This window comes from Parus major, chromosome 10, assembly GCF_001522545.3.
Source record: "Parus major isolate Abel chromosome 10, Parus_major1.1, whole genome shotgun sequence".
In the NCBI taxonomy this organism is placed as follows: domain Eukaryota; kingdom Metazoa; phylum Chordata; class Aves; order Passeriformes; family Paridae; genus Parus; species Parus major.
In genome coordinates, this window is record NC_031779.1 from 18,040,132 (window position 1) to 18,065,792 (window position 25,661).

Below are 25,661 nucleotides of genomic sequence, written 5' to 3' on the forward strand. Positions count from 1 at the left end.
ACAGTCCAGCAGTGGCAGGGGGATGAGGAGCAGATCCATTTGGAATGTGGTCACTGGGAGGAATTCAGCCCTTGGCACCACCAGTTCACCTCAGCAGAGCCCACAGCTTCATTCTTCTCTTCAAAACTTGCAGCCAGAACACAAATGCTGATTTTTCAACCCAGCTGTACCATTTAGAGCACATTTATTAAAGTCTTGGGGTTTCTATTAAAAGCTGTGGGTTTACAGGATTTATAAATCAGCTCACAAACCTAAAATTTGGCATGAAGAGCTACAGGCTAGAATTGATTTTTTTAATGAAATGATTTGGGGACATTTCTAAGATTTTCTGAATGCAGTTATTTCTAAATGTGATTATAGCTGTCTCTTTGTGCTTCTATCATTTCTTAGCACTATAATTTGTTAATTTTTTTTTTTTTTTAAGATAGAAAATACTTCAATTTTTACTGTGAAGCAAAACTGCTTTTCTGGAGGAAGAAATCTTTCATAGTAAATTTATCCATTAAAATTCCAGGCTGGTAATTTTAGCAATTTGGTTAAAACTACCTCATATCTGGCAACTTTTCCTTTAAGATCAACACGATACCAGGCTGAGTAAAGCAAAGTCATTATCTGCCTGTCTGAAATAGCTGGATAGATGACAGTGGCCACTTGATCACCACCAGCCATTTGTCAATGCCCAGGTTTTTAAATCCATGGTGATTAGACAAAGAAATGCTGGCTGGAATTCCATCATACCTTTATCCTCCAGGAGAGCAATCAGAAATTTGACATTTATTTCCCTAACTACTGACTTCAGATTTCCCTGGTCCAAGCTTGTGCTGCTCAGCTTCAGGTGCCCATCCTGAACGTTCTGCAGTCATTCTGTATTTGAAGTCCTCCTTTTCCTTTTTTAAGGAAGTTTTAGTCAAAGGTACTTAAATGCTGCTTTCTGTAATTCCTTTTTATTAGCTGGTGACATCCAGTCAGACCATTTCCAGTGACCTCTGTTTTGCAGTTTCTAATTTTATGTGAAGTCTTTGGTAGAATTTAGAACTTCCTTTAATAGATGTGAAACTGCTGGCTTTAAAAATTCAGCACATCTAATAGCAATTGATTTTTATGATGTCTGTAGAAACCAACACCTGGACTTTTGCTGCAATGCTGGAAGGGAATGAGGGTGGAATTATGAGCTTTGCAAAAGCTCAAGGTGAGAATCCTCCATTTGCTTGTGTCCAGTGCAGCAGCCTCATCCTTTACACAGAGGATTCTTCACAAACTTTGTAGCACTTGGTAAAAGTGAGATTTGTTTTTATTTCGTGCACAATTCAAAAACTCAGCCACAAAGCTGGCAGTGAAGCCCTGAGAGTGGTTCTGTGAGTGGTCCTGCCAAACACCCTCTGATCAAAACAGGTCCTCAACATCTGAAATCTGCTCTGTGGCTCAGCAGTGAGAGCTCTGATGTGAAGACACAGATATGGAGGTATGTAATCTCTATTTTTCTGCTTTGGAAATTTTTGGTGTAATAATTCTGTGGCAAAAGTTTACCTGAGTTCATGTCTGATACTCGTCAGTAACTTGCAGCATCATTACTGGTTGGTCCTGCCCATGTCATGAGAAAAAAGGCCAAACCTACTTGCAGGAGCTCATAAGAAAAGGTCAAGGTTTGGCTTCCCATAAACTCCCATTAAAATATCTCTTGACTCCAATGGTTCCAGCATTTCCCTGGAGCTGCCTTGCCAAGCTCTGTCCCGTGGGAAGAGCAGTTACTTGTGGCAAAGTGCTGGGAGTTAAAAGCCTGCACTGAGATGCTGGAGCCTCCCCCTGACCCTCAGAGCCCAGATCCTTTCTTGGGGACCTTGCAGAGAGATGAAGCTCAGCCCTACAAGCTCCTGGGATAGGACTGGAAGGGCCTGGACCCCCCAGTCTGTGCCCAGCTGCCTTTTACTGCAAACACCCAGACACATAAACCTTCAGAGAGCAGATCAAGCTCCATTTTAACAGTAATCAGATTTCTTTGTCCCATTAGTCCTCCTAGGAAGCTATTCCAAAATCTCACTGATCTGATGGTAGAAATCTAATTTCCAGCTTCGATGCATTCATGGCCAGTTCATCCTCATTTGTTCTCGAGCCAGCTCTGTCATCTCACTTAAATAGCTCTCCTCCCTCCTCGTGTTTACCTTGCTGTATTTATAGATGGCAATCATGCTCCCCCTCAGCATTCATTTGCTCAGATAAAAGCAGCCAAGCCTTTTTCCAGTCTTTTCTCATAGGCTCCCCCTTATCCTCCCACTTGTTTTCCTCCTGCCTGTGTTCCAGTCTGTGCTCCACTGGCACAACCACCCAGCCCCAAACACTGGGGAGGGTTTCATGTCTCCACTGGTGCTGTGTCTCAGCAGCTTCAGTGGTTCACCTTCAGGACATGAGCAGTGGCCAAATGTCTGTCTGGCAGAGTGGGAATGAGGAGGTGAGGATCCTTCCCCCTGCTGAATCCTGGCCCTGCTCCCATCCTGTGCACACAGACCCACGTCACAAACTGTTCCCAGTGCAGTGCTGGGCCCTTCAGCTCCTGCTAAAGCCTCACCCACCTCCTTCCCTCCAGAGGTGCCACCCTGGGAGCTGCAGCAGGGTCACACAGCGCTGGGAGCCCCCAGCCAGGGATCCTGGAGATGGGAGAGGGATGGAGAGGAGAGCAGGAAGGAAATAGGAATTTATGTGTAGAGTTGGGGAGAAAAGAGAATAGGAAAAGGAACATGAGAAATAAAAAAGATAATAGAGTGAGGAGATCACCAAGAAAGGAGAGGAGAAAAGGCAAAAGACACAGAAAGAAAGGAGAGAAGGGCAGGGAAGCACAGGAGAGAAAACTCTCCTAAACCCTCCTCAAACTGGAGCAGGTCTCACAGCTGTCCTGCCTTTGTGCTTTGCCCAGGCTCTGAGAGAGGAATGGCTCCAGCCCAGCGCCTCCAGCCCTGATCTGTTGGAGCACAGGGAGGGTAAAACATCCTGGGCTCTGGCTCAGCACTTCAGACATTCCTCTGCCATTTTTTTTCCATTTTGCATCTGTGCTGGTTCCTTTGTGACCCCAGCTGGCACTATAAAGAAATGAATCCTCCAAGTACAACTTGTGCACATTTCTCTGCAGAAAGTGAGAATGGCACCAGGCAAACTGATTTGGAAATGAACTCGTTAAGGCAGCTATTAGGGCTTTATATGCTCCTTTGTCTTACTTGGCTGCAGAGCTGCAGACAGACAAAGTGTATTTTTGGCCATCCTCAGCTATTCAGCACTGCAAAGCGTTCTCATTAATAAGTGAGATGGTGGGAGATCTAAAGGAAATATCAGGCCATATATTTTGATAAATACCCTGCAAATATCAGTTCTATTGGTCTTTCAGTGATTATCAGGACAACCTGACTGACTACATTGGCCAGAGCTGCAGCAGGGAGAGCAGCTTCCAGGAGAGTCCCAAAGCACCACTTGGGGATTAAACCTTTCCAGCAGCTTAATTTTTGAAGTAGTTCCGTGAGAAGATGGCACTGTAGGCTGGGAATCCAGGATAGGTGCTGGCTTTGACTTTTTCTGAATTCATTTAAATTTCTGCAAAAGGATTAGTGGTCCAGATGGACACTCATCCTAAATTTGACATTATGAGCGTTTGCACTTTCATTTTGGGGAGCAAAAATTCATGATGCAAGGGGACCATCTACATCAAAAAACATATTTGCACATCTGTCTAAACATTTCTCTGAGAAATCTCTGGTGCCAGCCTTTTTATTACATTTTAATGAGATTTTCTTTTAACAACCAAGAAATTACTTACAGGAGCATATGTAGAGATATTTTAGCCTGTCTTATACAATACTGTCTTTTTTGCATTAATCTTGTTCGTATAGCATTCCAGTGAATAGTCACATTTGGATTAAGGTGACACAGCCTGAAATACCATCATTTTTAAAGCTGACAACTTTGATGAAATCAACTGCTTTTCCTTTTTCCCCTGCTCCCTCTGCTTTGCCCCACCTGGGCTTATTAAAGCTCCAAAGGAAGAGCTGTTTTACCATTTGCCATATCTAAATTTACTGCTGAAGTGCTGAATTGAGTCACAGTGTTGTTCATGAATGGTCTGAGGGAATCATTTACAACAAATGATAAGGAAGGTGATCCTGGTTGTTCCAGTGACAGGGTTGGAATAGCTCTGCTGGAGAGCCAGGAGTGACAGCAGAGCTCCCAGAATGTCCCTGGATGAGTCAGGACAGTCCCAAAAGCACCCCAGGTACCTTCTTGCATCCTTCTGCTTGTCTGTGTCAGCAGGGAATTTGTGTGTCTGATGTGGGAAACAATGAAACAGCAAAGTGAGATTGCTGATTAATGCTTCATTGATTTACTGGTGTTGTGTTAATGGATAATTATATTTATTGAGTTATTTATCTCTTCTGAGAAGCAAACATAGCTCAGAGTTGCTAAGACACCAAGTCCTGCTGACCCAGAGAGGAATCCAGTTCCCATTCCCAGAGCTTGGGAAGATACAGGGAGGGGAAAACCAACCTTTCAGTGTCTGGGATGTCAGGAATGCTTCCCTGGAGTTTGAAATAATGCTGGCAGTCAACAGGGCCCGAGAGACATTGCTCTGGTTGATTTCCTTGAACTGATAAGAACATTGCTACAGTGGGGTGGGGTAATATCTACCTTACAGGAGCTGTTTCCATCCAGATTACTGGGAAAGAAGCGTGAAGTCACCCCACATGAGAGAGTGTGGTAGCTTGGATTGGAAAAACAATGAACACTGCTGCTACCTTGGGATATATCTGGGAAGAAAACAAGTCATCACAAAATACTTTGGAGCCACAACAGTTCTTAAGAAGCTGAAAACATGGTAGAGACAATCTCGTTTAGAAATCTTTGTTGGAGTACTGAGTGTCCTAAAACATTTGCAGATGCAATCTATCCTGCATTATGGTGTGAAGCTCTTGACTATTAGCATTAAATATAAGAGAAAAAAGCAAAATATTTAAATAATACATTGTTATCTTCTTGAAGATGTTAAAGTAATTCCTGACAGTCCAGCTGCTTTCCAGGTGAGGGGAGGGAGGCAAGACTCAGGAAATGCATGGGCTGCAACACAGCTGCCCCCTTAATTCACCTATGGAATTGCCCCTGGGCAGTCTTGAGGTTGAAACAAATGAAACCTTTTTGTTACAAAACCAGGAGCAATGTTAGAAATCAAGGTGCTGTAACTGTATCAAGGAGTTCAGAACATTTAGTAAAATGTAAAAACCAGAGTTTTACATTGTGTGCAAAGGCTTTTTAAAAACCAGAGCTGGAACCCTGAAAGGCAAACCTGGGCAGTTCCATTGTATGCTCAGAGACATTTTATCTATTTCCTCAATTTAAGTTATAAACACATCTACCAAGCAGAATAATTTACCAAGAAAGGCATCATATTTATCCTGGCAGTTCTAATGAAAACATCAATCCCAATCTGGTTCCAGCTGCATAACAAATGGATACATATTTCAAAGTACCATCAGGAGAAGGGATGGAAAATTTCAACTGGAGCAGCATCATTTGAACAACAAGGCCCTGTAAGGAGCAAATGGATGGGATTTAATAAAGCATGGGCTCAAACTGCAGGCAGAGAGGTTGGTTGTGGGGAACACCTTCATGTCAAAGGGTAATGAAGGGTTGGGGTGGCTGCTTGAGCCCACGACCGCCTTTACTGGAGGCTGGCAGCACTGGGTTAGGAAGGACAAGGACCTGGCTGGCACTGGGGTCCCCAGCCACCATCACCCTCCTCTCCCTGCCCCTCTGCATTCACCTCACTCTGCACATGCACTTTGCTCTGCTGACATCTTGTGGAGATCTAGACTGAGCTTAATTTACTGCAGAATATCCCATTTCCAAGAAGTGGGTTTATCTGCAGGGTGTCTCTTACATAAGGGCTGTGGCTCAGGGCTCGGGGAAGCTGCTCCTGCATGTGCAGCTCTGACTGAGCACTTTTCTGCTGAAACATGCAAAGGGATTTTCGAGGTCAGCTCTATTTTGTGTTAAGTGCAGAGCCTTTGAGTCCCAGCTGTTTTCCAGAGCTGCTGCTAACAAATTAGATCAGGATGAGATTCCAGAGCTGAAGTCTTTGCATTGAACATCTGTCAGCCAGGCTGCCGGGGCTCTGCCACCTCCCCCAGCTACAACTCTGTGACATTTACAATCAAACCAACAGGAAACACATCTCTCTTGGGGTCTGCCAGTGGGAACTGGGGCTGGAACCCACCCCTCATGTCAGTGTGTGCCCCCCACCAATGCAGCTTTGAGCCTGCTCAGGGGTCTTGGCTCAAGGGCCCATCCTCCCCCCCCACAGCCCACGGTCCCAGTTAAACACAGACACTTGGATCTGTGGCTTTCTGCTCTGGAAGTGTTGGTGGAGTCCCCCTTGCCTTATGTCCTGGCTGTGGGCAAGGACCAGCTGGAAGGAAGAGCCAGGAGCCTCTGGCTGTGTCACCGATGTCACCGGGAGCCACCTGAGACAACGCCAGTTCTCACCCAGCTCAGCTGCCTGGGGCTTGTTTTCTGCACCCAAAATGAGCTGAAATAGAACTCTGCCAGAGTGCTCTAGTGCTTAGCACAGTGTTGAATTAATGACCCTGAGCTTGTACACATCCCCCAAAATCCTTTTCTTCCCCCCCCTTGCACGCAGCACCCTGAACTCAGAATTACTCCTTCTACACAGTTCCCTTTGGTCGATACTTAAGTAGCCACCCAGGCTGATTTACCTTGATAGCACAGTCCATTTTCTACACATTTATTCATGAAGCTCTTGTAACTGCTGGCTGGAAATACATCAAATTCAAATCTAATGCTATCCCTGTTTAAATAACCCAACAAAAAAAAAAACCCAACCCACAAAAAAATCTCTCTCTTCCCAAAGATGATAATTTGATTCTGGTCTGAACAGTAAGGAAAGACTTAAATGCCTAAAGGAAAGGGAATTAGGCTGAGCTACTGCTCTGAGCCTGGGCTGTGGGGTGCCACAGAGAGCATCAGTTCCCATCCTGCAGGACAGGATTGTGGAAACTGGGCACCAGCCCAGCCAAGAAAAAGGGAATAAGTGAACACTCTGCAGTAAATACAAACCCAGACTTCTCAACTGCTAAATGGAACTGCTTCCTTCTCTTTGTGTGGGTCTTCTGTGCCCACACAGTGTCAGTGAGACGGCTGAAGGCTCCAAACAGGAGGGTTCACTCTGCCACCTCCCACCAGCCATCATCTGCAGATCATTTCTGGAAGTGTCTTGTCTAGGCTTCAGGATCCACGATGCTTTATTTGTGTCGAGCTTTGCTTAGCTCTTGTCTCTCAGCAGAGGATTCACCCATACCAGAAAGTTTGCTAAGACCTTGATAAGACCTCAAACATCACTTCAGCCCATAGCCAAGTCTTTGTGAAAGTCCCAGTAAGAAATCTCTGCTTCTCTCCAGCACTACCACACACTTTTCCCTTCTGGCCCCATCTCCTTGAACTAAACAACCTGCACTTTAAAATCCTTTTTGGATGTAGTGCACTTCTGTCATGCTGGGGAGCACCATTTTGATTTTAGGCTTATTTGGGAAACTTTGCTCTTAGATCTGTGTGTTGAGGATAAGCCCTCCCAGCAAGGGTGGTTTTCTTCTCTGGCTGCTGGGCAAAGTGTGTGTTTTGCTGCCACATCCTTGATCCAAAAATGCAAAAGAGTCCAAGGGCTGCCCAGGGGGTTCCCCTTCCTCATAATCTCTCTCACACACATGCACAGATTATCAGCCTCACAAGAGCTGAGGACGTAAAGACCAAAAACATTCTCCAGAAATAAATGTGCTGGAAGAAATTGCTGCCTCCAGGAGCTAGGGATCTGTGTATGTGAGTCTATTCAGAAACAACACCACCAAATAAGAGTAAACAGGGTCATTCAGGAGAGCCATAATGTTACAACCCACAGAGGACAGGATGCTGCAGCCATCCAGGTGGATTTCCTGCCAAAGTACATGGATTTACATGGGATTATATCCATTGGACAAGTACATATACATGGGATTCTGCCCTTAATCCTCAAGCAAAGCTGCAGGTGAAGGTTGGAATCCCTGTTCCCTCTGTGCAACATTGCTGCTGTCCTTCAGCATCCTCTGTAACACACGTGTGCACACCTGCCCTCAGCCACACAGCTCTTGTCTTGCCAGTTCCTCTTCTGTGAGCTCATCTCACCTCTCCACTTTCTGCTGAGGAAGGTGCACATCAGCACCTTTTCCTGCCTCTGTGCTCGATGGAAGAGAAGCAGCATTGTCAGGGCCAAAGCTGGGGCAGCTACTCAAAGTCTCACTGGGGGAATGTACTGGAGGACAGTCAGGATTTGGCAGGGAGTTTTCAGAAGCTCTTGTTCAGAATTTGCAAATGCCCTTCTACAAAGGGCAAAACCCAAAACTTGAAACAATGCTGGTACCTGCAGGCAATTTTTAATGAGCTGAAGATGGTGGAGTGTGTTTCTATCTTCTTAATCTTCCTCTGCAAGCTCAGATGGCAGAGTTTTCCAAGGGGAAGGAGGAAGAAAACTGTCCTTGTGACCTCCAGAAAGAGATGCCTGACCCCACTCTGCTGCAGCTTCCTGAGTGATACAATTTGTAGTGCTACAAGGACTGCACAAAGTAAGAGGAAAGAAAAGGCCCAGTCTCTGCATCCCCATCACTGACTGAGATGAACAGGAAAGAACCATTATCCAATTTCTTACTAGAGATGCCCATGAAACAAACCCCCCCTTCCTGTTTGAGTTTGTGAGGATCTGGTGTTCAGGTTCTTACAAACTTTATGCACAATTTTTACAAATTGACCTGACACAGAGGAGCAATGCCACAAGGGCCAGATCTAAACTCCCAGCCCAAGGACCAAAAGAGATCCCAGGTTCAGTGCAGATGAGGGATGTGATCCCTCAGCTTTTTAGGATGTATCCAGGAATTCAGCATCTTCAAAATGCTTTTGTTCCTCATGGACTTAAGTATCATATGGCATCAGGAGCTCTGAGAAAGGTGGCTGCACCTGAGAGGAATGTGATGAACATCTGTTTCTTACCCAATTGGGCAGCTTAAGCAAGAGCCAACAAATTTAAAATTCAAAAATTAGAAGGAATGAAAGGAGATCCATGATAATTTCTGCCCCAATTTGTAGCTTTCAGAAGCAGGAATCCTCTGCTGAGTGGTCTAGGTATGAATCTAGTCAATGGTGTTCAGCAGAGAGCCCTTGATGTGGGACACACCCTGGCAGGAAAATGTCCCTGGCACGAGGAGTGAAGTCTCTGTGCCATGAAAAGCCCCGTGATTAAGTTCCAGGTGTTCCTATCATTGGCTTAATGGGAGAGGCTCCTTCCAGGCACATCCTTGGCAGAGAAGTCCATAAAAAGCTTCCAGCTGTGCCAGCCTGAGACAGCAGAGAAACCAAGGGCCCTTGTACATTTTGAGTAGAGAGCAGAAAGAAAAAGGCTCTGCAGGCCCAGAGCTGCTGGGCCAACCTCCACCTGCCCCAGGGGCTTGTACTTACTCGGAGTTTCAGCCATTTAAAAGGAAGAGAAGAAGTCAGAGGGCAGTAAAACCTGAGAAGATCCCCACTGAGAGAGTGGAGAAACCAGAGGGAAGTAAAGCCATTTCCTGCCTGGCATCGTACCTGGTATTGGCCAGAGAAGAATGAATAAGAATGACAGCGTTGAAAAGGAGATCACATCCTCCAAAATTGAGACAATCTGTCAAGAAAAGCTGTCCTCCACAGCAGTAGCAGAGGACAGAAAGAAGGAAGAATGCGTTGATTCTGAAGAGTCTTCCTCTTCCTCTCTCCTGCTTTCCTCAGCTCTTGGGAAGACAATTCCCAGCAGCTGTCTATGTGACAAGGGCTGGTCTGCACACAGCAGAGAGTGACAACAAACAGACACCTCAGATCATAAACTGCAACACAGACAAACCCAAAACTTTAGGACTGACCCAGCCAATCCCATTCCTCAAACAAAAAAAGGCTTCCCAAAGTTTCACAAAGAAAAGCATCTCTGCACCACAACAGGAATACACATGACTCATTCCATGCAGCTTATTTCCTGCCTAGGTATAGCCCATCTCAACTTCCACACAGAAATCAGCTTAAATCAGCTTTATATTTGCTTTCCTGTCCCATTTATGTGTTCAAAGATCACGGTATTCTGAGGAAGAATGGAAGTGTCATTATTTTTGAGGCTCAATAACACGTTACACATCACAGAAACTTGTATTTCCCCAACAGACAGGAATATGAGTCTGGATTTGATTAACATAAAAAGACCCTTACCAGAAAGTGAGTAATCTGTATTAGTCATCCTCATGGCTGGAGTGTAAGATACACTTGGCATGTCATGGCCCTTCTCCTTCTGTTTCCGTCGATACCACACAAAGAGTGCCAGCAAGACCATAATAATTAGAAGGAGAATAATAATTCCAATGATTGCTCCCACTGAGTGCCTCTCTGATCCAAGAGCAGGGCTAATTTTAGTATAGGGGTTTAATTCTTCCATCATAAGAGCCGCTGTTAAAAGTAATTCATAACACATTGTAAATTGAATCGTGCATTTCATTTTTGAAACACTGTTTTTTTTTTAAGGCAAGTACATCATTGGAGAGGGGGAGAGAGAGAAGGAGAGAGGGATTTTATAGAGAGAATTCCACTGTACCTTGATCACATCGGATTCCTTTGAAGCCTGGACTGCAGTAGCAAGTGCCTGTGACGTGGTCACACGTTGCATTGTTCATGCACTCACACAATTGTTTGCAACCATAACCAAATGTTCCTGGAGAGCACTCTGGGGAGCCAAAGAAAAACATTGGAAAGAGTTCTACTGTTTTTGGGAATGGGCACAACACTTGCCATGGGAAATTCAGTAGAGAAGTCTCTCAGCTTTTAGGATCTCTAGGACAACACCCTAATGTGAAATTATTATCAATCTAAATCAGAAGCTAAATGTATTCTTTGTGCAGTTTGTTACTTGTTAAGCTGTTACTTTCTGGAAAATTCATGGAATGAAATCAATGATAGGTCCAAAGGCTTTAGAAGACTTGATGGATATTACAAATGTTCAGAGTTTAACAGAACTTGAGCTCAGAAGTTGTAGACAAGAGCTCAGCATTCTTCAACAACCTACCTGTTTGGTTTTTTTATGTTTTGCAAAGAAAAGTTTTAATGAACCTTTGTCTGAACCCAACAGCCTTTACCAAACAAACCCCAAATGCTTTCCTACTCATCCCTACCAGTGCCAGGAGGTGAACAGAACATTGCAGGTGGAATTTCAGAACTGGGCATGTGAATGGGTTGATTTGCTCTGCTTTGGTGTCAGGATTCCTAATACTGAAGGAACTTCTATTCTGTCTTTGTGTTTCTATCAAAGACAAAATGATTTAATGTCCAGCTGAGAAATTTACTCATACAATTACCATGATGGGCTATTAGAATAAATCTGTAGGCAGCTTACTGTACTCTGGAAGCACTATTCAAGAATAAATTGAAAGAAACAATGTCTGTCACATCCCACTTATTTCTATGGAGAAGCTGCATTACTGAAAACCTGCCCCCTTGCTATGATCCTGTGGAATATATTGTTCCAGATGTGACTCCTTGTGTGTCACTGCAAATGTTTTTCATTGCATGAAAACACCTCCACAATGTCAGTCTCAAAGTAGCTTCTGGTAGCCAAAATTTAATATTAAGTAGAGAACCATATCCAGTATCTGTTTATTGATTTGCAGTGTGTATTAAAATTGTATCTGTTGGTACTCAAACAAAGCAAGAAATAAAATTATTACAATTAATGCTCATTCTTTTATTAGCCTGCAGCCTACTTAAAATGAATAAGGCCTAAATTTTGGGACTGCACCACAGAAATGATGCCTGCAATTAAGCATTTCATCTGCAATGCAGTGTGACTGCCCATTCAGCAGGATTTGGAGAAGGAAGGCGCCTTAATGAAGAGATTCTTATAGATTAAACAGTAGAAAAACAAGTAAATAAATACATTTGTAGTTTGGATAGAGAAGAAAGCCTCAGGCTTTATACAAGGGTCAAATCATAAAGCAGCTCCTTGTATAAAATGTGCTATTGTGCAGTTCTTTGTGGGATTCTTTAGTTTCCTGTTTTGATTGTGGCTGCAGTAAAGGGTGTCCCCAAATTCCAGAAAGTTGGCCACTTTACAGATTTATAGTGGTGTCACATGCAATTCCCATGAACACACAAATCTGGCCCTGAGATATTCACTTTACTGAATGCAAATGTGTGCAAAAACATATTTAGGAATTAAGTTCCATGCACAAATACTTCCATAAAGATCCACGTAGCAAGCTACAGCTAAAAAGCCTTCCCTTGCAAATCTGTCAGGAATGTTACAAAATTACCTTACTGCCAAAAAAAGTGAGGGAACCCTGTGGAATTAATGCCTTGGGAAGATGAGGTGGCTTTCACCTGTGTTTAGAATCCCAGTAAGTGTGTGAGAATTTCCTTGTGAATTACTGCACTGGACAAACAGGTAATTATCCACTTACAGCACATCCAGTTTCCAGGACCCTCATTCAGTGTTCTTTAGAGAAGCCATTTGGCACAGCCTGCTAAATATTCCAGTGGGACATGGACAACAATTCCAGTAAGACATTCCAGGTCCCTTGCAAGGGAATTGATGTTCATTGTGAAACTCTCACTGCTCAAGCTAAACACACCCCTTCCCAAAATGGCAAGCAACCTTGTTTCCCTTGATCTGCTTTCACTGTAAAGATGAATCTTTATTTGGCCCATGTCTACATCATAATTTCTGTGGGGAAGCCCCATATCCCCAATATTCTTTGGAAGGCAGAGAGCAGAAAAGACTAATTCTTTTTAACCCTTCTGTCTCCAAGCACTGGGAACTGTGGGGCTGCTGCTCTCAGCAGCATTGACAAGGCCTGAGGCAGCTTTGGGGCTGGGTGTGCATTAATCAGGTACAAGCTCTTTGGGAAGGCCCCTTCCAGTCAGCACTGAGTGCAGTGATTTGCCTTCTCTCACCTCACTTTAGCCTGGGATTGAAAGGCCCAATTTTTAGGGATCCATTGAATTTCTTTATGCTTAGACAGCCCAGTTTCCCAGAAGTGCCCTCTCCTTCCTATGGATTATATAAGGTGCCTGGGGTCATTGTCCTGCTGACATCAACACCTGATGTAAGAGCCTGTGTGTGCAGGAATTCTGAAACACACTCCCCTCTCTGGAGAAAGAGAGGACTGAGGTCACTGGTACTCACTCTGCTCACACTGTTTGCCTGTAAATCCCGTCCTGCACGTGCACTGCCCAGTGATGTGGTCACAGTCGGCTCCGTTCTGGCACTGGCAAACATTGGCACAGTTCTTTCCATAAAAAGCAGCTGGACAACCTTTCAGCAATCAGAACAAGGAAAGAGTAAAAAATAAGCTGAAAGCCAGACTCAGATGTGTTATCAGCACAAAGTATGTAGGCTTATAAATATATGGATTTTCAGCCTCTGTATATTTAATGACATTTATTTGATGGTCTAAATGCAGAGATACTGTGACAGCCAATTTTCTTGAAGTAATGTTTCTCATCTTTACAGAATTGCCTCTTAAGTGTTTCAGAAGAATGAAAACTTGACCCATCTATACAAACTAAATTTTCAAGAAGTGAAAGAAGATGCTAAACAGAAATGCTCTGGAAGACCAGGGATCAATCAATTACTTGCAAGTGAAAGAACCTTCTTAAAAGGCTCACCAGAATTAGATCTCCTCTTTCATACTGGTAATTTGGCACTAGGGTGAGAAATCTCTAACACTTTCCTAAATCAGACCACAAATACTGAGGCATTAACAAGCAGGGACACAGACTGTGCAAATTCTAACAATGAATCAATAATCTAAATGATTTCCCCCTCCTTTACCGAGTGCCAAAGGCATAAAAAACCTTGGAAAGCTTCAGGACTATTTTCTTCGGGGTGATGTGAGGTTATCAGGAGCAAGGAGCATGGGATTTTCCAGGGGAAAGTGCAATACTTGGAAGAGACACGAGGTAGCAGCACACACTTTGACAGATTCCCTGTCTCTGAAAGGCTTACGCTGAGTGCAGTAGAGCCCCGTCCAACCATGGGTACATCTACATTCTCCATCGTAGGGGCTGCACAGTGCTCCGTTGTGGCAGTTGCATGAATGAAAGCAATCAGGGCCCCAAAACCCAGTGGGACAAGCTATGAAAATAAAAAACATTTGTCAGCTGACAAAAAAGAAAGCAATGATACTGAGTTAGTGCTGTGGAGGAGCAACAATAAAGGGAGAACCTGTGAGACACCAGCAAGGGCAGAAGCTTGCCCTGCTGAGCTTGGCAGTGACTCCTGGACAGTGAGCAGTTCTTCCTGCACAGTGGCCGGTCCTTCCAAGCCACCAATTGCTCTCCAAACCCTGGTGCCACCCTGTAACCTCCCCCTGGCACTGGGATTTCTCCCAGCAGGTCGATGGAGGGGATTCTGCCTGAGACCCCACCTGCAGAGCTGCCTCCAGCCTGGAGGAACAACAGCAGAAGGATTTGGAGCTGCTGGAGCAGGTCCAGAGGAAGCCACGGAGATGCTGCAAAGGCTGGAGCTCCTCTGCTTTGGAGCCAGGCTGGGAATGTTCACCTGGAGAAGGAAAGGCTCCAGGGAGAGCTCAGAGCCCCTTGCAGGGCTTAAAGAGGCTCCAGGAGAGCTGGGGAGAACTTGGGGCAAGGAATGGAGACAGAACACAGGCAACGATTTCCTGCTGCCAGAGGGCAGGGTTAGATGGGATATTGGGAAGAAATTCCTTCCCTGACAGAGTGGGCAGGCCCTGGCACAGGGGCCCAGAGCAGCTGGGGCTGTCCCTGGATCCCTGGAAGTGTCCAAGGCCAGGTTGGACAATGGGGCTTGGAGCACCCTGGGATAGGGGAAGGTGTCCCTGCCATGGCAGGGGTGGAATGGGATGGGCTTCAAGGTCCCTTCCAACCCAAAGCATTCCAGGATTGTTCCATTCCATGATCCTCTGTGCAGGGCAGGGGGCAGGATCAGCTCTTTGCTGCAGTGAACCAGTGACCCTCGACACGACCCCGCTCTGGCTGTGGCTGCTCTCCCTGCCTCAGTGGCATTATCTGTGAGGACAAGTTAGGCAGGGCTGCAGGATGTGAAGGTAATTTAATTTTCTTTTTGACATGCTGGAATTCTTGCATAATAAAGCCCAGCTATTCAGGTTTACTTTGCTATGCAATCAACCACTAAAATTACCACATTCATTTGAAGCATAGAGTGCTACTCCAATCATGTAAAAATGTAAAGAAAACTTCTTCCAGTATGAATTCCCATCCACAAATTCAGATTGCTTTTGTTGTTGAGGGCTAATATTAAATTAAAATCTCCGGGTCTGTTTTATATTTCAACAAGTACAATATTAATACATTAAAAAAAAAGTTATTTTAAGCCTCCCTCCAAAAATGAATGCAGTAAGTTACAGTTATTAGTGCCAGACTAAAAGATCCAAAATTATGATAGCCCTTCAATATAACAACTATATTTTTGCTTTAAAAAGCACTTTTCATTGCTTCCTGCTAAAGACATGAATTAATAAGGCACGGTTCCCAGGAAACCTGAAAATACAGACACCAGGCCTATTTCCATGGATGCCAATGGCTCTGTGGATGATAAATGGAAGTTTCTGGCATTTGACAGACACCTCTAAAGCCAGATTGAATGGCCAAAAAAACCCTGCCATGACGTAAATCAAAGTAAAGGTCACTGGACTCACACAACGTAAAGCTGAGCAGGATTTGGCCTGAAGTGTTTGTGCTATAAGCAACCAGAAATACTTTTCCACTGCCTTTCTAAGGCAGAGCTGCAGGAGCTGTTAGTGAATCCAGAACTGGCTCTGGAGTCAGAGCTAAAATTATCTCCAAGTCCAGGTCATTCCAGGTTAAGGGAGCACAGGGCCAGAAATAGCCCAGGAGGGGAGGTCAGGTGCCCAGGGGAGGCTGCAGTGGGACAGGGTCACCCTGGGAGAGGTTCCCTTTGTGTGCAAGGAGTAACTGAGCAAAGAACCTCACCCTCCTCTGCTCATGCAGAGCACAGAGCGCCCACAGGCAGCTCCTGCCTCCTAAACCAGCCCTGCTGGCCTGGCCTGCCTCGCTCTGTAAGGAAAAGCATCTCTTTTCAAGGTTAACACACATTTCCCAATTAGATGGCTCAATGTAATGAGGAATATGTGCAGCTTTCTATCTTTTTTTTCCTTTTTTTTTTTTTTCCTGCTGTTTTTGACTGACAGCAATATTCTGCCTGTGGAAGACACACAATAAAAGCAAAATTACAGCTGTCTGTTTTTATCCGATTCCTGCTTTATCACTTGGAGTTTAATATATTTTACTCTGGAATGCTGTCTAATATGCTAGTTGTATCCTGAATATGAAGTAACATTTCTGAATGATCGGATATTGCCTCCCTCTCTGATCCAGCTTCAATTAAGGGATGCTCTCAGGAAATGACACTTTGGGATCAGCAAATGCCAATCTTCTACCTGGGCAATTTTCAGGAAGAAATCCTTCATCCCTACAAGGCCACATTGACTTTTACAATTAAATTACATTTAATAGAAATATTTCAGCTGCCTAATTTCTCAATTCTAGGGATTTGGTACATGAAAACATTTACTGGTTAATAATGTCTAAATGTAATAGCTGAAAGAAAATGATTTCAAAAAAAATAAATAAAAAGGAATCCAGCTAGAAATTAAAAAGGAGCATGGAGCTTTCTTTTCTGATAAGAGCTTGTGACCTCCCTTTCCTGGAATAAAAGCCAGTCACAGCTTCTGCAAACTCCAAATGCAGAAATTAATTCAATCCAAAGCTAACTTAGATTAATTAAAAGAAATCAGCCTTAAAGAGAGTAAGGCACTGGCTGTAATACAACAGGGATTTCCCCAGAATCTGTCTTTAACTTTCAGAAAGCACCAAACAAACACAAAAACACGGTATTTGAAGGCAGAGGTGGGAAAATGGCCCTTTACTTACTCTGGGAGCAGTCCATCCCTATCCAGCCCGGGAAGCACTGGCACGATCCATCGATGGGATTGCAGGTCCCGTTCTCAGTGCACTGGCAAACCTCAGCACAGCCCTTCCCAAACTTCCCACTGGGACACACTGAAAACACAAAGCACTTTATTGCAGGCTCTTCAAAAGGAATGTGAGGAAATCACAGGACTCGACACTTAGCAATTAGAGATAAAATTAATTACGACGTTTTTTTCTTTGATGAAACAAAATTCCTCTGGAAAGCAGGAAAAGGCAGAAAGTAATCGAGCCCATTTTGCTTGCATCCCAGGAGTAAAAACAATAGGAAAAAGTTGTATCAAAATCCATTTTTCTGCTGGAAAATGAGGCCAACATAGTCAGAAGATTGCAATTATTGAAGGGCAGTATGGAAGGATGAGAAGAGGAGAGAAAAAACAGAGAAGAGGGGTCATTAGGAGAGGAAGAGAACAAGAAAAATTGAGGAGAATTCAGTGAGTAGCAGCCACAAGTGAGTGGCTGGGACTGCTCTGGTTTCCAAGGATTTTATATATATAAATATAAATATATATATATATATATATACACACACACATATATATTTATGTATGTTATATATCTGACTGAGAACTATTTAACAGATGTGCTGCATCCCAACAAAATCAGCACCTCTCCCTGTGTGCCCACCTAAGTGAAGCTGGAAGAAAAGAAACTCTTAAATTTTTTTCCAGAGTCATCTTCTCACATCCTAAGCACAGTGACAGGAAACTAATAGACATGTAGATCTTCAACCTCCCACCAAATTATTGGAAATCTTTAACGTTAAAGTTGATGGAAAGCTCTGCTTAGTAATGAATGAAATGTTTCATTTCTGGGCTCTTATTGGCTGTGTTCCCTGACAAAAACAGATGTATTTTCAAAACAAGATAAAACATACAGTCCATCTTTGCAAAGAGAGTAACAAATGGAACTGGACTTGTATCCTGGTAAATAATAGCGATGTCAAAAAAGTGATTAAGGCACTTGCCTGAATTATGCAGCTGTTTTACCACTTCAGCCTCTCTCACTTTCTCAAAAGTAGTCTCTGCAGGTGACCTCAATCTATCCTGACTGTGAATCAGCCACAGATTGAAATCCTGAGCTGTGATTCATTGGCTTTTATATAATATGCCATCCTCTGCTCTTACTACAGCAGAGTATTGTTTTCTCCTTGTGTTTCTATAGGACTTATCTGTAGGAGTGGATAAAGTTGGGTTTGGCTTTCACACTGTGTGCTAAACAGAACAGTTCCTAAGTGAAAAGAGATAAAACTAAACACAATACACAGCAGCCACGATGGAGGGAATGCAGAGAGAGAGAAGGAAAGCAGAACTCTGCTATCACAGACAGCAAAACCTGAACTGATCTGTCAGGCTCTTGGACAAGCCACACCATTATTCCCTTCCAGCTCCTGTTTTATGTTTTTTCTCCCTAGCAGGCACTGTTTTATGGCATCTTTGAGATGGAGGGTGGTGCTTTGGCAGCACCACCTCGCTGTAGGCTGGGGTTTGTATGTAGAAAAACCATAATTCTCAAAGGACTTCCTTGGAAGAGGAGCTGGTTTGTTCTGCACCATGGAATACTGATGGATCAGGGCAAGATCTGTGATCCAAACAGAGCTGCTGGCAAAGGGATCAGGTCACACTTTGGTGCTTTTGTGCACACAGGCAGAGCTGGCAGAGGGGTTCCCTCCACAGGAGCTCCTCTTGGCTCTGGGAAATGGGATGATGCCCTCTGGAATGTCAGCACAGAGGGATGATGAAATGGTTGTTCTCCCTAATTTAAACAACCTGGTTGTGGACTGACAGAGTGACTCTTGTGAATATGTGAGATCCAAATTCAAGCACTTTTTAAATGTCTCAATCATTTTTAGAGAGCTGTAAAACAAGGCCTAATGCTGCTTTCTTCAGCAGTAACGTGACTGTACAACACAGATTGGGATGTTAATTAGCTCAAAAAGCTCTGAAGTGGGACTCCCAAAGTCCCTGTGGGATGTCAGGTGTGTTCTAGCAGTGATAACAAGTTATTATCAACCCATCTTGCTCCATGATTGTGAAAGATATTCATAAAACAGCTGTTTAGCTGTTTGCAGCTCAGAATCCTTGGCACAACTGAGTCAACCTGTGCAGTTTTGGGGGTTACACAGCTCCTCACATGCACATACTGCTGGTGCAAGAAAGTTCCTGCTGCCAGTGGCACAAGGAGATAAAAATTCCAAAGTGAAATCTTCATTTCACGTTTTTCTAATGGAAAATTAATTAGCATTTTTCTTTCTACAAAATAAAGTTACATGTTAACTCATTATGACAAACTGCAACACAAATTGATTTTAATTAGGACATGAATATTTTAAGATTAATTTGCTGGATAGATCAACATTTCAAAGTAAAACCAGAAGTGCTGAACATCTGAGCAAAAAATAAAATAGTTTTCTTAAGAGGATAATTAGACCTGCTTATGCTTTGAAATCTGGCTAACGTTTCACATAAAATGGACAAATTCACTGAAATACGTTCATTTTAATAAATTAATTGGTGTAATGTTTAGTTGACTATACAGCACAGGAAAAAAAACCCCAGAAAACATGGTTATACTTAATCTATGTTTAATGATTTTGGGTAACTGCTCCCTGCAATCCCAGCTTACTGCAAAGCAGGTCATTGAAAGTGGCATTCAATTTTGGCAGGGATGGTGACTTCACAGGGGTAGTGGCCACTACAAATCACTTCTTTTAAATATCTGTGTAGAAACCTCCACTGCAGTATGCAGCAACTGAGAGTGCTGAGTGATTTTGTGGGTATTTCTAGGATGAAAATGAAACCTGGATTTAAATATGGAACTTTCAAAGGTACAGAAAGGTGATGGGTGTTTGGGGGAGCTGAAGTTCCTCTTCACCTCTGAAAATGAACTCACTTCTCTGCTTCACTGTAAATTTCCTTTCTCCTGCACTTGTGTCCATGGTTTTAGCTATTCCCAGCCAGGTCCTGCACGGTGTAAATGAGGTTTTGTGCACAACTGGGTGCTTGGGATTGTTCACCTGAGCTGGCCTTTACCTGAACCGGTACCTCCCCATCCTGCTGCAAAGATCACATGAAGGTGCTGTCAACATTCAGGTGAGGAGCAAGAAGAATGAAGCCATTGGATGCTGATGTATTTACAGCAGGTGTCCCATTCCACAGTCATTTCAACCCAGTGTAGCAGACCTGGTTTATTTATGAAACCAGAAGCACATCGTATTTACAAGAGGGTGACTGAGTACCTGCTAGCCTGTTCCCTCTGAAATAAAGATTTTCTTGGGATCTAAAGTGCTGAAACAAGGGAAAAAAGCAGGAACCATGGGATGGGACTCACTGCAGAGGCACACACAGTCAGGAAGGGAGGTGGCACTGGGGTGGTACCTTGGTTGCAGAGAGGGCCGGAGAAGCCCGGCAGGCAGTCGCAGTGTCCGGACACGTGGTGACAGGGACCGCTGCTGTGCACGCACTGGGGACACGGCTGGCTGCAGTGGTGGCCGTAAAACCCAGGGGGGCAAACTGAAAACACAACAAAGCAAGCTGTCACAGGTTTTCCAACGTTTTCTCATCACTGAGAGCTCAATAATTCTCTGTCTGTCTTAATCCCAAACCAATATTTCTTAATTTATCAACCACAATTTTGAGGACAGCTGAAATGATGAGGCCCCTTGGATTGTTCCATGTCTAATAAAGTGCAGGCTCTGGGTAAAACTGCTCCTGTGTTCAAACATTCCCACCTTTCTTCCTCATGGAAGTCCTTGGCTATTTAATACCACAGCTGAGTTCTCAGCAGCCTCTCTCTCTCAGGACACTCATTTGAGTCTCTCTAACCTGAAGTCTTTGATAAAACAGGAGTTTAAGATGTTCCAGACCTCACAGCCTACTGCAGATATGGTTAATAACACATTCCAAAGACTTTAGGGTAGATAGGAAAAGAAACACTGGCACATGGGTACAGACAACAGAAACTCAAAAGGAAATGGAAATTGAGTCAAGAAATCAGAGAAGGTGTATTAGGAATCAATATTTTATGTCAAAACAACTATGCCAAAAGCTGTGTGGTGCCTGTGCTAAGCTGGGGCAGTCATTTACACATTTCATGGCAGGAGCAACAGCCATCAAGTGATGAACAGAATCTATTAATGAGAATTATGTAACACCATAGAAAATCACCTGACTTGCATCAGTAATCACACCAGATAGCTGAGTAAACTTGCCATGACTTATGTGCTTGTTTTGCCTAAAACCTGGATTGAAATTATTACAGAATTTGTACATCAGGTTTAGAGTCAGGATTACAGCTCAGTAGCTCTTTTAAAAGCAGATTTTTGCTTCGTAGAGTATGTAGAGTGAAAAAACATCCACTGTCTAAACATTCACTGCAATAGATAACACAAAGAAATGTTAAATTGAAGTAAGTGACAGTAAAAATAACTTTATATGTTTTTATTTTTACTCCTGTGATTCTCTCTTCTATAGTTCTGGCTCAGTGGTTACTAAATCATGTCTGTTCTATTTTTCCAGCAAATGAGAATTTTCTCTTGGACTGTATGTTCTCAGAGGATGTCAGGCTCTTACCCCACTGCACATTTCCAGCTGGAGCTTAGCTGACAGGTTGGTTGATGATGCAGTAGCTATAAAACAACCTGGATCATTCCTGGAGACATTTCTGCAGTCTTAAGAGCACTAAAGCATCCCAGTGTCTCATGTAATCCTGATTACACAGACAGAACAAGTTGGCTGAGTATCACCTTCAGTATCATCCTCAGCTCTGCCTTGTACAGCCTAAATTCTGTTTCTAAATGAATTTCTAAGAGAAAAATGTGGATGATTTTGAGAACAAGCTTAGCAAGGTCTCCTGTTCACCAGGTATTCTTGAACCTGAATCCCAGAAAAGAGGTGGAAGGAAGCTGGATTGCCAGGCCTCACAGAGGCAAGAGCAGGAGCATCCACAGGATCCCTCTGTGATCACCCCAGTGGGGAGGAAAATTTCTCCCCATTAGATCCTCAGCAAACATCCTCAGGGAGCAGCCTGATTCCCTGCCTTGCAAACTGGCCACAAGGTTTGCTCTTGTAGCCTGCATGCCAACAGCTGATAGAACTAAGCTGGGTTTTTTTCATCTCAGAAAGGTCAGAAACTATTAACTTCTGGAAGTTTTGCACTCTTCAGGTTTTCAAATTTGTAAAACATTTTCTTCCTCATCTCCCTGAAGCTCTGAGCACCACATTTCAGCCTTGGAGAGAGGTTTTACAGCTACACAGATATGCTGAAGCACCTGGAAATTGGGGTTTATAATGGAAATGCTTATAGACCATTAACTACAGCAGTGCTAGAGGTCATTGTTATAATGGCTTTAAATAAAAACTGTCAGCTGCAAATTATTTTTAGAGATGAGTGTGTTCTAATGTCAAGTGTAACTGGTGAAATCAAAGGGGATATATGAACTGGGCATGCAGAATGTCGAGGAGGAAGAGGAGGAAGAAGAAGAGGAAGAAGAAGAAAGAAGAAATGCTGACCAAGAAAGACAAATCCACTTCTTGTTTACCTGGGAAGATGGTTGGTGTAGTTTGGATCAGTGAATTAGGGTCCCTATGGGGCAAATGCAGCTTCCCAGATAAAGCAGGTGAGAGGACTTTTATCTGCTTGGTACATTTTAATATGTAGCAGCAGAGCATCAAACAGGAGTTATTTTGGGCAGCTGTGTTTCTTTTTCTGGTATATAAGAAAACATTGCGTTGTTATTTTGATGCCAACGCTCATCCACTTGTCATTATGTGAAGGGTGGTGGCTGACTCTGTTTAATAGATCTGACTTCACTGCAAATCTGTGTCCTTCCAGCTTTGGTTTGTAAAGGTGCTGCTCCTCCTTGCAGGTCACCTGTGACCTCCAGGTGCAGATCAGAAGAAGAAACACAAGGCACAGCTCTGTGCAGGAGAGCTTTGACTTCTTGATGAAGTTGCATTTTCAGACTTTTTTACCTTTAGGAAGTCACGGGTTAAAGCAGCTCAGAAACTGTGGCTTTGTCTGTCTGGTGTCATAAAAGAGCATTTCTACCTGCCTTGCCTCTACCAGCTATGGAAAATCTTACTTCTCTGGCACAAGGGTCCTCTGTATCCCGGTGCACAGTCACAGGTTCCATCCTCAGGGGAGCAGGATCCCCCATTCTCACAGCTGCAGGAGATGGAGCAGTTGGGTCCCCAGCGGCCCTGGGTGCAGATGTTGTCACAGTGGATGCCTAAGGATAAATAAATATATAAGGATATAAAAGATATAAGGTATAGAAGGGTAAATAAAGCCACACATTAGGCTTCCCACAACTTTTACTCCGCTCAGTGATCAAAGAAATGCTTGGCTGGACTGATGCCTCACAGTCCATCAGAGCCAGTGAGGGAGTCTGGGAAGGAAACAGCTCCTCTTTTATCTGCTTAATAAAGTGAAAATTAAGAAAATGCCAGAGAGGTGAATTCTGTGTTAGTGGGCGCCTGTTCAGTCCTCAGCACCATTAAAGAAACTCTGCATGTCATCCAAGAGATGAAGGTCAGGAATTGCTTTAAAGTCACAAAATAGCTCAAATAACTGTCTGGAAATAGGCAGTTGATTGAAGCCTGATTACTTACCTGTTGTGAATTGGAAGACCATAAAAAGAAAAATCAGGATTTTGCACAAACATGTTCAGTATTTGGATTACTGAACACAAGTAAATTCAGCTCTGTTTTGTGTTCTGTTTCCTCTCTGTGCTCTGGTGTTTTGTGCATATACCCCACATCCAGCCAGAGCTGCCCAGATGTGTGTGAATGAACTGAGTTCTGATCCAACATGCAAAGACCGAGCATTTGCATGTTAGACAGAGACAGACCTGCCAATCCAGCTCCCAGTGCTTCCAGGGTGCTGGTTTGATATTTACTATTATGAAGGGCAAAGCTTGGGAACACTGAAAGGAGCACACAGCCAGAAAACTTAACAGGAGGCTTCTGGCATGGTTTCAACTGGTTTTGTTTAAACTGGTGACTTTTAAAAGCAGCCTTGTGCCATGGCTTGTCACATCTAAGTGTGATTGAAGGAGCTGATCCTGCACACCAAGAGGCTCTCACTCCACTGGGATAAGGCAGTACCAATACCTGCAGTTAGCAGGGTTATTTGTATGATCAAGGCTCCTTGGATGGGTTTGCAGGATCATCAACTAAGAGGGACATTGAGCAGTGCCAGCTGCAGGGAGTAGCACTGGCAGGAGCACTGATAACAGCAGCAAAAATGGATCAGAAACTGGCCTGGAAATGTTCCTAAGAACACAACCCCAACACCAGCATGGCCCTGAGATGAGGGGTAACACACACCCCAGCTGGGCTTCAACCCCACCCTGGGATGTTCTTCACCATCCCAAACCTGAGATGTTTTTACCATCCCAAACCTGAGATGTTTTTACCATCCCCAAACTGAGATGTTCTTCACCATCCCCAGCCTGAGATGTTTTTACCATCCCCAAACTGAGATGTTCTTCACCATCCCCAGCCTGAGATGTTTTTACCATCCCCACCCTGAGATGTTTTTACCATCCTAAACCTGAGATGTTTTTCCATCCCCACCCTGAGATGTTCTTTATCACCCATGCACACGTCCCACTGCACAATGGGATCAAAGCAGCCCAGGGGCTGGATTAGCACAGAAACACAATCCCAGTAATTTCCTCCCACTCTGATAACTTCATCTGGATGCTAGAGGTAATGCACTGCATTTGGGGAGCTGTGATCTGTACGGTCACCAAACTTTGAGGATTATTAAATCAGCTAAAAGTCATTATAAACACACTTACAGTGCAGTTTCAAGTTGGTTTTATAAATCTCTGAAGTTAACACAGTAAGAAATACTGCAGAGCCAAAATTTCCCTTTTCTGAAGATTAATCACACAATTATAATGTCCCTTCCTAGAAAATCTTAACCAAGTCTGGCAAAAGTACAGTTTGAAATGTGATTTCTAGTAATGCATGATCTTAGCTTATTTATAAAGAGGCATGGACTATTCTGTACAGCTTAATAAAAAGCACATTAAAATACAGTAAAAACTTAATTCAAGCTCAATTCCTTCATATCAAGTAAATAAATCTGAAAAAAGGGACTGTGAAAAGAGACAAGGAACATTTGTATTAATAAAATCAAGAAAAACAATTATTTTAAAGAGTCTTCCCTGCTCCCTGTGAAATTAAATATATCCTTGGATTACTTAAACAAGTGCTTTGTATGTGCATTTATGTATTGTATCCACAGTTCTCTGTAATTAAAAAGTCAGACAATAAATTGGAAATAAATAAATGTGTTTTGTATTTATAAATACATATATATGATCATTTATAGCCTTGGGTCTCAGCGTGAGCTTCCTGAAGTGAAATTCAGACACAAACACAGAAAAAGGTGAGTTTTTCCTCCTGATTGCAGCATTAAAATTACAAATCTGTCATTGTGGATGGGCTATTTATAAACAGGGACAATTAAACAGCATTATTTTGTCTCTTTTGACAAAGTTTGGGGAAGAATGACGCTGACTCTTTTCTTGTGGAAGGTACCTGAATTAGAATGCCAGGGCTGTT

General features: G+C 43.4%; 2 protein-coding genes and 1 long non-coding RNA gene across 14 annotated transcripts in view; 2 read left to right on the forward strand and 1 right to left on the reverse strand.

Moving 5' to 3' along the window:
• Positions 1-4,992, forward strand: part of RAB11A (RAB11A, member RAS oncogene family) — a 40,194-nt gene extending 35,202 nt beyond the window's left edge. For 3 of the 6 annotated variants that reach the window (XR_004498865.1, XR_002002113.2, XR_001523479.3), the window contains 2 exons: positions 1,393-1,462; positions 4,673-4,992. The gene's annotated coding sequence lies outside the window, so the exon portion shown is untranslated. The remainder of the gene's footprint in view (positions 1-1,392; positions 1,463-4,672) is intronic. The other 3 variants (XR_004498866.1, XM_015638583.3, XM_015638584.3) reach the window with 3 other exon arrangements.
• MEGF11 (multiple EGF like domains 11) overlaps positions 1-25,661 on the reverse strand; it is a 253,689-nt gene that overhangs the window by 14,637 nt on the left and 213,391 nt on the right. For all 7 annotated transcript variants that reach the window (XR_004498864.1, XR_004498863.1, XM_033516902.1 and 4 more), the window contains 7 exons: positions 23,168-23,314; positions 20,463-20,597; positions 17,029-17,157; positions 14,084-14,212; positions 13,262-13,390; positions 10,679-10,807; positions 10,300-10,533 (listed from right to left, as the gene is read on the reverse strand). Coding sequence is in view for 5 of the 7 variants with exons in the window: in XM_033516902.1 (XP_033372793.1) it covers positions 10,300-10,533; positions 10,679-10,807; positions 13,262-13,390; positions 14,084-14,212; positions 17,029-17,157; positions 20,463-20,597; positions 23,168-23,314 (1,032 nt within the window). In the remaining 2 variants the exon portion in view is untranslated. The remainder of the gene's footprint in view (positions 1-10,299; positions 10,534-10,678; positions 10,808-13,261; positions 13,391-14,083; positions 14,213-17,028; positions 17,158-20,462; positions 20,598-23,167; positions 23,315-25,661) is intronic.
• LOC117244913 lies at positions 17,125-25,386 on the forward strand. The gene is made up of 2 exons (XR_004498868.1): positions 17,125-20,177; positions 21,603-25,386. It is a non-coding gene; the product is annotated as an uncharacterized LOC117244913 (long non-coding RNA).